This window comes from Gorilla gorilla, chromosome 4, assembly GCF_029281585.2.
Source record: "Gorilla gorilla gorilla isolate KB3781 chromosome 4, NHGRI_mGorGor1-v2.1_pri, whole genome shotgun sequence".
Lineage (NCBI taxonomy): Eukaryota > Metazoa > Chordata > Mammalia > Primates > Hominidae > Gorilla > Gorilla gorilla.
The window spans coordinates 31,295,838-31,310,024 of NC_073228.2; the positions used below are offsets into that span (position 1 = coordinate 31,295,838).

General features: G+C 42.2%; 1 protein-coding gene across 9 annotated transcripts in view; it reads right to left on the minus strand.

The window, feature by feature from the left end:
* The window catches only part of BCAS3 (BCAS3 microtubule associated cell migration factor), a 709,394-nt gene that overhangs the window by 693,049 nt on the left and 2,158 nt on the right, over positions 1–14,187 (minus strand). For all 9 annotated transcript variants that reach the window (XM_019027610.4, XM_019027611.4, XM_019027606.4 and 6 more), the window contains exons 3-4: positions 10,091–10,145; positions 4,345–4,420 (exon numbers count right to left, since the gene is read on the minus strand). In XM_019027610.4, the coding sequence (XP_018883155.1) occupies positions 4,345–4,420; positions 10,091–10,145 (131 nt within the window). The remainder of the gene's footprint in view (positions 1–4,344; positions 4,421–10,090; positions 10,146–14,187) is intronic.

A 14,187-nucleotide genomic window follows, 5' to 3' on the forward strand; every position in this document is an offset into this window, starting at 1 on the left:
TGGTGGCATGTGCCTATAGTGCTAGCTACTTGGGAGGCTGAGGCAGGAGGATCATATGAGCCCAGCAGTTCAAAGCTGAAGTGAGCTGTGATCATTTCAGTGCATTCCACCCTGAATGACACAGCAAGACTTGTCTCTAAAAATAAAATTTTAAATCTTCTATGGAAAACAGTTTGGTGGTTCCTCAAAAAATTTAAAAAAGAATTACCATATGATACAACAATTCCACTAGAAGAGATATTTGTACACCCATGTTCATTATAGCATTGTTCACAAAGCCAGAAGGTAGAAGCAACACAAATGTCTTTCAATAAATGAATGAATAAAATAAAATGTGTTACAGGGCTTGTTGCGGTGGCTCACACCTGCAATCCCAACACTTTGGGAGGCCGAGGTGGGCAGATCACGAGGTCAAGAGACCATCCTGGCCAACATGGTGAAACCCCGTCTCTACAAAAATACAAAAATTAGCTAGGTGTGATGGTGCACGCCTGTAGTCCCAGATGCTAAGGAGGCCGAGGCAGGAGAATCACTTGAACCTGGGAGATGGAGGTTTCAGTGAGCTGAGATCACGCCACTGCACTCCAGCCTGGGTGACACAGCGAGACTCCATCTCAAAAAAAAAAAAAAAAAAAAAAAAAATGTGGTATATACATACAATGAAGCATGATTCAGCCTTAAAAAGGAAGAAAATTCTGACACATGCTACAACATGAATGAACCTTGAGAACATTATGTTAAGTGAAATAGGTAATCACAAAAAGGCAAATAATCTATCATTCTACCCATGTGAGGTCCCTAAAGTAGTTAAAAATCATAGAAATAGAAAGTAGAGTGGTGGTTGCCAGGGGCTGGGAGGAGGTAGAGACTGTGGAGTTGTTGTGCAATGGGTACAGAGTTTCAGTTTTGCACAATGAAGAATTCTGAAGACTGGTTGTACAACAATGTAAATTATTTAATAATACTGACAATATACTTTAAAATGATGATGGCCATTGTTGCCCACACATGCAATCCCAGCACTTTGGGACACCGAGGTGGGAGGATCACTTGAGTTTAAGATCAGCCTGGGCAACACAGCAACACCTCATCTCTACCAAAAAAAAAAAAAAATTAAGACCATGCACAGTGGCTCACGCCTAAAATCCCAACACTTTCGGAGGCTGAGATGGAAGGATGGCTTGAGCCCAGAAGTTTGACACCTAGGCAACACAGTGAGACCTTGTCTCAATTTTTAATGATCAATAAATTTTTTTTTTTGAGATGGAATCTCGCTCTGTCACCAGGCTGGAGTGCAGTGGCACAGTCTCGGCTTGTTGCATCCTCCACCTCCTGTGTTCAAACGATTCTCCTGCCTCAGCCTCCCAAGTAGCTGTGACTACAGGCGCATGCCACCACGCCCGGCTAATTTTTGTTTTTTTAGTAAAGATGGGGTTTCACCATGTTGGCCAGGATGGTCCTGATCTCTTGACCTTGTGATCTGCTCACCTCAGCCTCCCAAAGTGTTGGGATTACAAGCATGAGCCACCACGCCCAGCCAATGATCAATACATTTTTTAAAAATTAAAATGTTTGGCCAGGCGCGGTGGCTCACGCCTGTAATCCCAGCACTTTGGGAGGCCAAGGCAGGTGGACCACCTGAGGTCAGGAGTTTAAAACCAGCCTGGCCAACATGGCAAAACCCTGTTTCTACTGAAAATACAAAAATTAGCTGGGCACAGTGGTGGGCACCTGTAATCCCAGCTACTCGGGAGGCTGAGGCAGGAGAATTGCTTGAACCCGGGAGGCAGAGGTTACAGTGAGCTAAAATCGTGCCATTGCACTCCAGCCTGGGCAACAGAGCAAGATTCTGTCTCAAAAAAAAAAAAAAATTAGCCAGATATGGTGGCATACACCTGTAGTCCCAGGTACTCGGCAGGCTGAAGTGGGAGGAATGCTTGAACTCAGAAGGTCAAAGTTACAGTGAGCCGGTATCATGCTACATGCCTGGGTGACAGAGCAAGACCCTGTCTCTCAGAAAAAAAAAAAAAAGGAAAGAAAAGAAAGAAAGAAAAACAATAAGCTTTCAAAGAGAAAGATGGCAGGAAGAGTCTATAAAAAACACTGGGGTGGGGCTTTACTGCTTCTACTTCTAATTTCAGTCACTGTAATGTTCCAAAATGAAAAAAAATTTCAAAAAATATTTGTCATGGATATCATAAACAATCACCCTTAAAAACTAATGTTTTACTCTCCATAAAGAGGACCCAACAAATTGTTATTATTTGAAAGAATAAGCTAATAGAGAGTCCAAAATTCAAATGAAACCAATCTGTAAAAGTGACACTCAGACTTTCTCATCGTGGATGGTGGCTCTAAAAAAAAAGGCTTCATATTTGAAAAGTCTTTAAGGAAAAGGCAACTCACAGGATAGGAGAAAATATTGTTAAATCATATATCTAATAAGGAATTAATACCCAGGATATTTAGAAAACTCCTAAAACTAAATAAACAAACAAAAACAATTAAAAAATGGGCAATGGACATGAAGAGCCATTTCTCCAAAGAAGCTAAATGAATGGCCAATAAGCACATAAAAAGATGCTAAACATTACTAATCATCAGCAAAATCAAAATCAAAATCACAACCCAGTCCCATTAGGATGGCTACTATCAAAAAGAGAGAGAGAGAGAGAGGAAACTAACAAGTGTTGGAAAGGGTGTGGAGAAGTTGGGACCCTTGTACATTGTTGGTGGGAATGAAAAATGGTACATTCACTGAGGAAAACCATGGTGGTTCCTCAAAACATTAAAAACAGCATTACTATATAAGCCAGCAATTCTCAAAAGTAGAGTCTCAAAGAGATAGGAGGCTGGGCGCAGTGGCTCACACCTGTAATCCCAGCACTTTGGGAGGCCGAGGCAGGTGAATTACCTGAGGTCAGGAGATCGAGACCAGCCTGACCAACATGGTGAAACCTCGTCTCTACTAAAAATACAAAAATTAGCTGGGCGTGATGGCGAGCGCCTGTAATCCCAGCTACTCAGGGGGCTGAGACAGGAGAATCACCTGAACCCAGGAGGCGCAGGTTGCAGTAAGCCAAGATCATTCCACTGCACTCCAGCCTGGGCGACAGAGTGAGACTCCGTTTTGTTTTGTTTTTGTTTTTGTTTTTGTTTTTGTTTTTGTTTTTGTTTTTGTTTTTTTGAGACAAAGTCTCGCTCTGTCGCCCAGGCTGGAATGCAGTGGCACAATCTCGGCTCACTGCAACCTCCACCTCCTGGGTTCAAGCGATTCTCCTGCCTCAGCTTCCTGAGCAGCTAGGGCTGCAGGAGTGTGCCACTATGCCCGGCTAATTTTGTATTTTTAGTAGAGACAAGGTTTCACCATGTTGGCCGGGGTGGTCTTGAACTCCTGACCTCATGTGATCCTCCCACCTCAGCCTCCCAAAGTGCTGGGACTGCAAGCATGAGCCAAAGTGCTCAGCCCATCCAGCCTTCTATAAATGATTTTTTTTATTTACTTACTTATTTAACTGTATTTATTTATTTATTTTTAGACAGGGTTGCACTCCATCACCCAGGCTGGAGTGCAGTGGCACGATCTCGGCTCACTGCAGCCTAGACCTCCCAGGCTCAAGCAATCCTCCCACCTCAGCCTCCCAAGTAGCTGAAACTACAGGCACACACCACCAAGCCTAGTTAATTTTTTAAGTTTTTGTAGAGACAAGGTCGCGCTATGTTGCCCAGGCAGGTCTTGAACTCCTAAGATCAAGCGATCCTCCTGCCTCAGCCTCCCAAAGTGCTGGGATTACTGGTGTGAGCCACTGTGCCCTGCCTCATTCAGCCTTTAAAAGGAAGGAAATTCTGACCTATGCTACAATGTAGATGAATGTTGAGGACATTATGCTAAGTGAAATAAGCCAGTTACAAAAAGGCAAATACTGTACGATTCCACTTATATGAGGTACTTGGGCTAGCATAAAATTCTGTTCAGAAAAAAACAATTTTCAAGCCAAGAAAGTTCAACACTAATGATTATTTTGCAGTTATAAATCCTATACAACTGACCAAACTTGAATAACTCCTTTTTTAAGAAAACCATTTTTCTGCCTAAGAAAATTTTAACTCACTTTAACTTCATCAAAGTTTAACACTTACACACTGTGTTATAGTTACTTTAAGGCTTATTACACAATATTAGTTCTAAAGTTTCTGTACTGCGGTTATGCTACCTTTTATTTTGAAAACTGAAAAATTACTATAAGAGAAAGTAATCTGACTAAAGTAGAGGATCTCTTTTTGGAATCAGATACTCCAAACAAACAATTAATTCACATGTCCCAAAAAAAGTTAAAACCATACCATTTAAATCTGCATTTTCAAATCTGACCCAGACTATTTTCTCCTTTTCTTCTGTTAGAGGTGTTCCACTGTAAGCCTGCATAGTAAACAGAAACATTTGAATAAACATATTTCACAACTTTAATATTACTGATGTTCAAAACAAAGTGACTTAAAGCCAACACTATACCTCTCCAACTTCACCAACCCTACATCTTGGTAACTAGAATATTTTAGAACATTATTACCCCCAAAGAATATTATCCACGAGTCTCATAACCTTGGTCAAAAGAGTTTTTAACTTATTAAAAGAACTGCAGGCTAGGCACCCGTAATCTCAGCACTTTGGGAGGCCAAGGCAGGCAGACCACTTGAGGCCAGGAGTTCAAGACCAGCCTGGCCAACATGGCGAAACTCTGTCTCTACTAAAAACACAAAAATTAGCTGGGTGAGGTGTGGCGCACGCCTGTAATTCCAGCTACTGGGGAGGCTGAGACACGAGAATCACTTAAACCTCGAAGGCAGAGATTGCAATGAACAGAGATCGTGCCACTGCACTCCAGCCTAGGCGACTGAGCAAGACTCTGTCCCCCACAAAAAAAAGAACTGCAGAAACCTAAAATACAATGATCACAATCTATTTTGAAGCATTACTATAATTCAAAGGCAAATGAAAAACTAACCATCCGCTATACTGGTCAACAAATAAGGCTTAGAAAACAAACACAACTACTACCTTTAACTATTAAGTGCTAGGTGTTTGTGGCAATTATACTGGTGTGAGTATTACTGTACTTTTTTAGTCTCTTATCAAGCTTCTAGACCCAACCTATCAGCTGCTTCCTGGAAGCCTGCAAGGGTCAAAAGACAAGCATTAACGGCATGAAGTATCAACAGTATTCAACAGTATTCAAAAGGAGGCATCTCTCCATAAAGCATGTTTTTTTCTTTTCTTTTTTTTTTTTTTTTTGAGACAGAGTCTCACTCTATCACCCAGGCTGGAGTGCAGTGGCATGATTTTGGCTCACTGTACCCTCCACCTCCCGGGTTCAAGTGATTCTCCTGCCTCAGCCTCCCAAGTAGCTGGAACTACAGGCGTGTGCCACCACGCCCAGCTAATTTTTTGTATTTTTAGTGGAGACGGGGTTTCACCATGTTGGCCAGGCTGGTCTTGAACTCCTGACCTCAGGTGATCCGCCCCGCCTCGGCATCCCAAAGTGCTGGGATTACACGGGTGAGCCACCATGCCCTGCCTAACATACCTTTTTTAAAAAACACCAGCTTGGGCAACATGGAGAAACCTCATCTCTACAGAAAAAAAATCTGGGCATGGTGGCATGCACCTGTAGTCACAGCTACCAGGGAGGCTGAGATGGGAGGATCACCTGAATCTGGGAAATTGAGGCCGCAGTGAGCCATGATAGTGCCACTGTACTCCAGCCTGGGTGAGAGCAAGACCCTGTCTCAAAAAAGAAAATTCTCCCCTAATATTATCTAATCTAATTAAATCTAACATTTGCATTTCTCGAAACTACAAAAGTAACACTGGTGCATTACTATTAAACCCCAGACATTATTTGGATTTCACAAGCTTTCTCACTAATGTCCTTTCTCTGCTCCAGGATCCAATCCAGGATGCTACCCTGCATTTAGGACAACTTCCTTTTTTCCTGTATCAGGCTTTCCTTTCCTTTAACGTGGTGAAGCAATAACATTTTCAAATTCTTCTTCAGCTTAGCAGACTTATTCCTTTGCGACATTTGATTTGAGTGAGATGCAGAACAAAACAAGGTCAAAGAAGGTCTTTCAGTGTATTGGGATTCTTGAACCTCTTTTTGCTTTCCCTGTGAGGGGGAAATAAGTCTTACAAAATGAGGCTTATATGCTTTCGCTATGTCTTCAAGTTTCCTCTCTCCTTAGTGGACATGGTGTTTTTTACTCAGAATTTTTGAGAAAATTCTGGGAAGACAACCGAAGCACCTGAGCTCTGCTTCGTGTGTTCCTTACTACAGCTTTGCACAAAGGTGAATCACGTCATTTTTTGCCTCTTATGATCTCCTTTTCCCATGCTTAGATATTTTATTCTCAGTAAGACACAGACTCACCCATTGCCCTTCTACCTTTCACCTGATGTCTTTAAAAAAAAAAAGTTGTTTTTGGGTTTCTGTTTTTGTATTTCTCGAGACAGGGTCTGGTTCTGTCACCCCGGCTGGAGTGCAGTGGTATGATCTCAGCTCACTGCAACCTCCGCCTCCTGGGCTCAAGCGGTCCTCCCATGTCAGCCTCCCAAATAGCTGGGACTACAGGTGTGCACCACCACACCCAGCTAATTTTTGTACTTTCTGTAGAGATGGGGTTTCACCATGTTGCTCAGGCTGGTCTGGTACTCCTGGGCACAAGCAATCTGCCCGCCTAGGCCTCCCAAAGTGCTGGGATTACAGGTGTGAGCCACCACACCCAGGATCACCTGATGTCTTTATAGAGGTCAATGTACTGCCACACATTTTTTTCCTTTTCCCCCAGCACTGATTAAAAGCCCTTCTTCAAACAACAGCAACCGATTTAGCCCTCTTATTTAGAGTCAAAACTTTCACCTCACTACTGAAAAGATTTATTTACTTCTTTTATATTTCAACACTGGTTTCTAACACACATACACACACTCATAAGTACAAAGTTATTTTTGAATTTTATATAACATAGCTATAATCATCGTAGGTGTCATTCTGTATGTTGTCTTATTTTCTCACTGTAGAGAAAATAATTTCCATAGTGTACTATTGTCATAATTTTTATTTATAGTAAATTATTCTATAGGGACCATGATATATCATCATTTGCTTGAGTATTAACTGACATTTAAGCTGGTTACAAGTTTTTACACTGAAAATGTAAAAATTTCATATATACTGAAAAGTTCTAAGCTTTAACTTTTTCTTTGTTGAATTATTTTTTAAAATAAATTTTCGGCCAGGTGCAGTGGCTCACGCCTGTAATCCTAGAACTTTGGGAGGCCAAGGCAGGAGGATCACCTGAGGTCAGGAATTCAAGACCAGCCTGGCTAACATGGTGAAACCCCGTTTCTACTAAAAATACAAAAATTGGCCGGGCGTGGTGGCACATGCCTGCAATCCCAGCTACTCAGGAGGCTGAGGCAGGAGAATCGCTTGAAACTGTTAGGCAGAGGTTGCAGTGAGCCGAGATTATGCCATTGCACTCCAGCCTGGGCGACAAGAGTGAAACTCCATCTCAAAAAAAAAAAAATTAAATAAATAAATTTTCATAAGTGAAATTATTAGATCAAGACACAGCCAAGTGCAACTACCATCCATCAATGTTATCACAACTAGAATTCAATGAGTGATAGCTAAAGAAGCTGCTACCAGTCCAACAACACATGTTCTCTCTTTAGGAGGATATTTGCAGACCCAGAGAATACCTAGGCTCCATGAATTTGATGATTCCCAGAATAGAGCAGGAGGTAGAACACAATATTGGCAGAAAACATTATTTTTTAATGTCTGACCACAAAGTACCAATGCAGGACTCTGAATTAAATGTGGGGAAAAAAATGTTAGAAAGCACTGTTCTCATGTCAACCAAACAGTAGAAAAAATGTCCAATATAGGCCGGGCGCGGTGGCTCACACCTGTAATCCCAGCACTTTGGGAGGCCGAGGCAGGCAGATCACAAGGTCAGGAGATGGAGACCATGCTGGCTAACACAGTGAAACCCCGTCTCTACTAAAAATACAAAAATTAGACAGGTGTGGCGGTGGGCGCCTGTAGTCCCAGCTACTCGGGAGGCTGAGGCAGCAGAATGGCATGAACCCGGGAGGCAGAGCTTGCAGTGAGCCAAGATCATGCCACTGCACTCCACTCTGGGAATAGAGTGAGACTCTGTCTCAAAAAAAAAAATGTCTAATATAACAAAAAGTTACTCCTATTATTGCTTTCCTAAGCAACCTATGGTCAGTAGGTGCTAAAATGACATCTCACCATTACAATTAGAAATTGTAATGTATCTGGTTCATCTGATTATTTCAACTACGATTGTACACCAAAAATCTACATCTCTACCCTGGATCTCCAGTCTCAAGCTCCCTCCAGGAAAGACTACTTAGTATTTGCTTTGCTTCATTTTATGCTTTATATACATGACACCCTTTAAGCCTCAAAACAAACCCATGATGAATAAGATGATTAACCCGAGTTTACACATAAGGATACTGATGTTTAGAAAGGTTCAGTAACTTGTCTAAAACTAGTAAGATGCAGAGCTGAAATATAAAGTCAGATCTAATATCAAAGTCTATGCTCTTTTTTTTTTTTTTTTTTTTTGAGACGGAGTTTCACTCTTATTGCCCAGACTGGAGTGCAATGATGCGATCTCGGCTCACCGCAACCTCCGCCTCCCGGGTTCAAGTGATTCTCCTGCCTCAGCCTTCCTGAGTAGCTGGGATTACAGGCATGCACCACCACACCCGGCTAATTTTTGTATTTTTAGTAGAGACGGGGTTTCTCCATGTTGGTCAGGCTGGTCTTGAACTCCTGACCTCAGGTGATCCACCCGCCTCAGCCTCCCAAAGTGCTGGGATTACAGGCGTAAGCCACCGCACCCAGCCCAAAGTCTATGTTCTTAATCACTAAGCTACTCTAAGCCTAATGTGCAAAATGTTAAGTTATAACGTCTCTGCCAAATAAAGCAAACACCTACTAGGATCCTGTTGTCCCCATTACATTCTCACTAAATTTATCGTTGTTGGATTTTATTCCACTCTATTCCTCAATTCAGATGGCATCTCATTCATTAAGCCTTCTTTGATGTCCTCCACTGAATTTAATTTTCCTTCTACTATATTACCATAACACTGTTTCTTTTCTCCTTTTTTTCCCACTCAGCTTTTCAGGTTGAAGGCACTGTGTTTTCTAGGATCCTCTCATAAAGCTGGGACACTGGATCTATGAATGTCCTTTTTGAACACTCCAGTTACAGATACCCATGGTAGTCAAGGAAGACTACAACCATAAGGAGAAAGTATGGAAACCTTTCCCTTCAGTAGTCCCACTAGAACAGTGCTTCCCAAAGGTACCATTTCATAAGAATCACCTGAGATTCTTACTATTGCTACAAGTTACCAGTTACCATCCCAAATCAACTGTGTTAAGACTCTGAGAGAGGAAATTATTACTTTTAATAAGTATGCCAAGTGATAATTATGTTAAGTTTGGCAATAGTATACTAGATAATCCCAGTAAGGCTATTCTCATTCTTTATTCTCATATTTATATAAAAGGAACAGTAAAAGACTTAATCTCTTATCAGTTAGAGTAACAGGATACCTTAGTTGGCATAAAAATGCTGCTCAATATAAAAGAGATGTAGATTTGTGTTCAGGTACAATACTTAGCTAATATCTAGTTAAGGAGTGCAGAGTGTATATTGCTTTTCTCCCTTCTGGCAGGCAACACTTAAATAGGACAAGAAAATAGAAACCTACGAAAGTCCCAGGTCTCAAATCTCTACTAACAATTCACCTTGATTCCTCTTAGGAAGGCAAAGTCCTAAGGAATAATATTTATGCCACTGTCATCACAACACTGCGGCACATCTAAACAATAATGTAGTCCCACCCTACGAATGCTCAGGATGCTAAAACATCAAAAACCTCTAGGAAGTTGCTGGTACTAGTGTCAAGTTTAGGAAACCAAACATTTCAGAGCTCTTCTGACCAAAGGCAAAGCCGAAAGCACATATAGACACTTACCTGTGGCACAACATCCTGCAGAAAAGTCACAACACTTTCCATGTAGGACTGTTCTCTGGAAAAGGGTGAAATGGACAACACTGGTCAGGAGAGCTTAATATAGAACATGAAAAAAGCTCTATTTACAAGCCTTAATAAAGTCACTTGTTTTTTGTTGTTGTTGTTTGTTTTTTGGGGTTTTTTTGTTTGTTTTGTTTTGTTTTGTTTTGAGACAAGGTTTCACTCTGTCACCCAGGCTGGAGTGCAGTGGTGCGATCTCGGCTCACTGCTCCCTCGACCTCCAGGGCTTAAGCAATCCTCCCACCTCAGGCTCCCAAGTAGCTGGGACTACAGACATGCGCCACCATGCCCAGCTAATTTTTGTATTTTTTGTAGAGACGGTGTTTCACCATGTTGCCCAGGCTGGTGTCAAACTTCTGAGCTCAAGCGATCCTCCCGCCTCAGTCTTCCAAAGTACTGGGATTACAGGCATCACTCATAATATTCAAAAAAGGCAAAAAAAAAAAAAAAAAGGCTAACTCTTATCACCTGATATTTCTGCTAAACTACTTTCTCGTTTCATGGGTCTTTATATATGTTATTAAAGGTAAATGGGCTTTTAACATTTTTAAACATTATCTCTTTTTAAAAGTCATGCTCTCCTAATTTGATAGAGATAGCTTCTAAGTCATATTTGGAGGAGTGATGACAGAGACCTAAGGTAGGACCTTCCTCTTGAGTCAGAGCAGAAGAATGCCCTAATTAGAGCAAGTAAAACTATTGCTGATGACTCACTATCTAGTGACCTTCTCCTTAAATTGGTTATGAACCTAGTCCCTTACCTGTATATAGCAGGTAAGTCTACATTTTCTGGTAGATACAGGCATTAGAAGAAGCTATTAAGCCTTTACAGAACTTTTGGTATAGAAAAGACATGGAAAAAAACTGAAATGCATAAAAATGAGGGAAAGCTGGATGCAGTAGCATGTGCCTATAGTCCCAGCTATTTAGGAAGCTGAGGTGGAGTTGAACCCAGGAGTTGGCAGCCAGGCTAGGCAACATAGCAAGACCCCATCTCTAAAAAACAAACAAAAAAAGGGAAGGGGAAAAAATAACATTGTTAATTAAGTAAGGACACGAAATTAATGTATTTTAAATACAAAGTACGTAAATTTCAGCAAGTGGAAAAAAACAATTTCTTCAAAATACTATTTTAGGCCAGGCGTGGTAGCTCACACCTGTAATCCCAGCACTTCGGGAGGCCGAGGTGAGTGGATCACTTGAGGTCAGGAGTTCAAGACCAGCCTGGCCAACATGGTGAAACCCTGTCGCTACTAAATATACAAAAACTAGCTGGTCCTGGTGGTGCACCCTGTAATTTCAGCTGCTCGGGAGGCTGAAGCAGGAGAATCACTTGAACCCAGGAGGTGGAGGTTGCAGTGAGTCAAGACCGCGCCACTGCACTCCCGCTTGGGCAAAAAAGCAAGACTCCGTCTCAAAAAAACAACAACGAAAAAATCAAAATACTAATTCAAATCCATTTCAAGAGATGTGAAAAATCACACTTGAAAATAATATGGTTTATCATAAATCCTATTAAAAAAGCAATATGCCCTAGAGACCTACAAAAATCGATTAGGCCTAAAAAAGAAAATTATTAGGCTACCTCTCCAACCTCATTTTTTGCCACTCTCCTTATTCTGATTCAGCCATATGCAACTTCAATTCCTAGCACACACCAAGTTCTTCTTTGAATCAAGACCTTTACACCACTTTTCTTTCTATCTGGATTCCTTCCCATCCCCTTCCCTTCCTTTTAGTTCTCCAGGTTAAGTGCTGCCTCCTTTGAGAGAGCTTCCGGGACAGCCTTGTATGTATTCTCCTTTGTCACTCTCCATTGTAGTACACTGTGCACAATCACAGCCTGTCATTATTTTACTTATTTACTTGTTTGCTTCAGCCTAGCCAATTTGATGAAACACCATCTCTACCAAAAATACAAAAATTAGGCCGGGCACGGTGGCTCACACCTGTAATCCCAGCACTTTGGGAGGCTGAGGCAGGCGGACCACCTGAGGTTGGGAGTTTGAGACCAACCTGGACAACATGGAGAAACCCTGTCTCTACTAAAAAATACAAAATTAGCCAGGCATGGTGGCGCATGCCTGTAATCCCAGCTAATCGGGAGGCTGAGGCAGGAGAATCGCTTGAACCCAGGAGGCGGAGGTTGCGGTGAGCCGAGATTGTGCCATCGCACTCCAGCCTGGGCAAAAAGAGCGAAACTCTGTCTCAAAAAAAATATATATATATACAAAAATTAGCCAGGCGTGGTGATCCACATGTGTAATCCCAGCTACTTGGGAGGCTGAGGCAAGAGAATCATTTGAACCCAGAAGGCGGAGGTTGCAGTGAGCCGAGATCATGCCACTGCACTCCAGCCTGGGCAATGGAGCGAGACTGCATCTCAAAAAAAGAAAAAAAAATGAATAATATATATACATATAAAATATATCTATTTATTTTTCTTATTTTTTGGAAATGAAGTCTTGCTCTTGTCCCCCAGGCTGGAGTGAGATGGCACGATCTCAGCTCACTGCAACCTCCGCCTCCCGGGTTCAAGCGATTCTCCTGCCTCAGCCTCTCAAGTAGCTGGGATTACAGGCTATTGCCACCACGCCCAGCTAAGTTTTGTATTTTTAGTAGAGACGGGTTTTCTCCACGTTGGTCAGGCTGGTCTCGAACTCCCAACCTCAGGTGATCCGCCCACCTCAGCCTCCCAAAATGCTGGGATTACAGGCATGAGCCACTGCGCCCAGACATATATTTTTTTTAAGACACAGTCTCACTCTGTCACCTAGGCTGGAGTGTAATGGCACAATCACAGCTTACCACAGCTTCAAGCTCCTGGGCCGAGGTGATCCTCCCGTCTCAGCCTCCCGAGTAGCTAAGGCTCCAGGCGCCTGCCACAATGCCTGGCTAATTTTTGTATTTTTTTAAGGCATGAGGGTCTCGGGATGTTGTTCAGGCTGGTGTCAAACTCCTGGTTTCAAGCAATTCTCCCATGTCAGCCTTCAAGTATACATATCTTTGGCCAGGCACGGTGGCTCACACATGTAATTCTAGCACTTTGGGAGGCCAAGACAGGCAGATCACCTGAGGCCAGGAGTTCAAGACCAGCCTGGCCAAATGGCAAAACCCCGTCTTTGCTAAAAATACAAAAATTGGCCAGGCCTGGTGGCGCTCGCCTGTAATCCCAGCTACTCGGGAGGCCAAGGCAGGAGAATCGCTTGAATCTGGGAGGCAGAGGAGGAGGTGGAGGCTGCAGCGAGCCGAGATGGCGCCACTGCACTCCAACCTGGGCAACAGAGTGAGACTCCATCTAAAAAAAATAAAAAGTATACATATCTTCAAACCATATTAGATTATAAACTCACTCTAGTAAGTATAGACATTCTTTGTCAAAGAATGCCAAAAACAGAGAAATATACTATGACACTTACTTTGAAACTTTCTGATGGAGACCTAGACTAAGAGATTCCTTTTATAGATAACACAAGGATACATAGACGGGAACACCACACACTGGTGCCTATCAGAGTTGGGTGGGAGCGGGGAGAGGGTCAGGAAAAATAACTAATGGGGACTATGCTTAATACCTGGGTGATGAAATAATCTGTACAACAAACCCCTGTGACATGAGTTTCCCTGTATAACAAACCTGCACATGTACCCTTGAACTTAAAAGTTAAAAGAGATACATTTTACATCACCGTCTGGTAAATACATACGTACACATGAACATATCTATGTGCATGTCATGAAACAATACAAACTCTCAGCTATATTTTCTAATTTTCTATTATATTCTATTTCATTTTCTTTCTTTTTTTTTTTTTTTTTTTTTTGGAGACAGAGTCTTGCTGTGTCGCCCAGGCTAGGGTGCAGTGGCGCGATCTCAGCTTACTGCAAGTTCCATCTCCCAGGTTCACGTCATTCTCCTGACTCAGCCTCCCGAGTAGCTGGGACTACAGGGGCCACCATACCCGGCTAATTTTTTGTATTTTTAGTAGAGACAGGGTTTCACCGTTTTAGTCAGGATGGTCTCGATCTCCTGATCT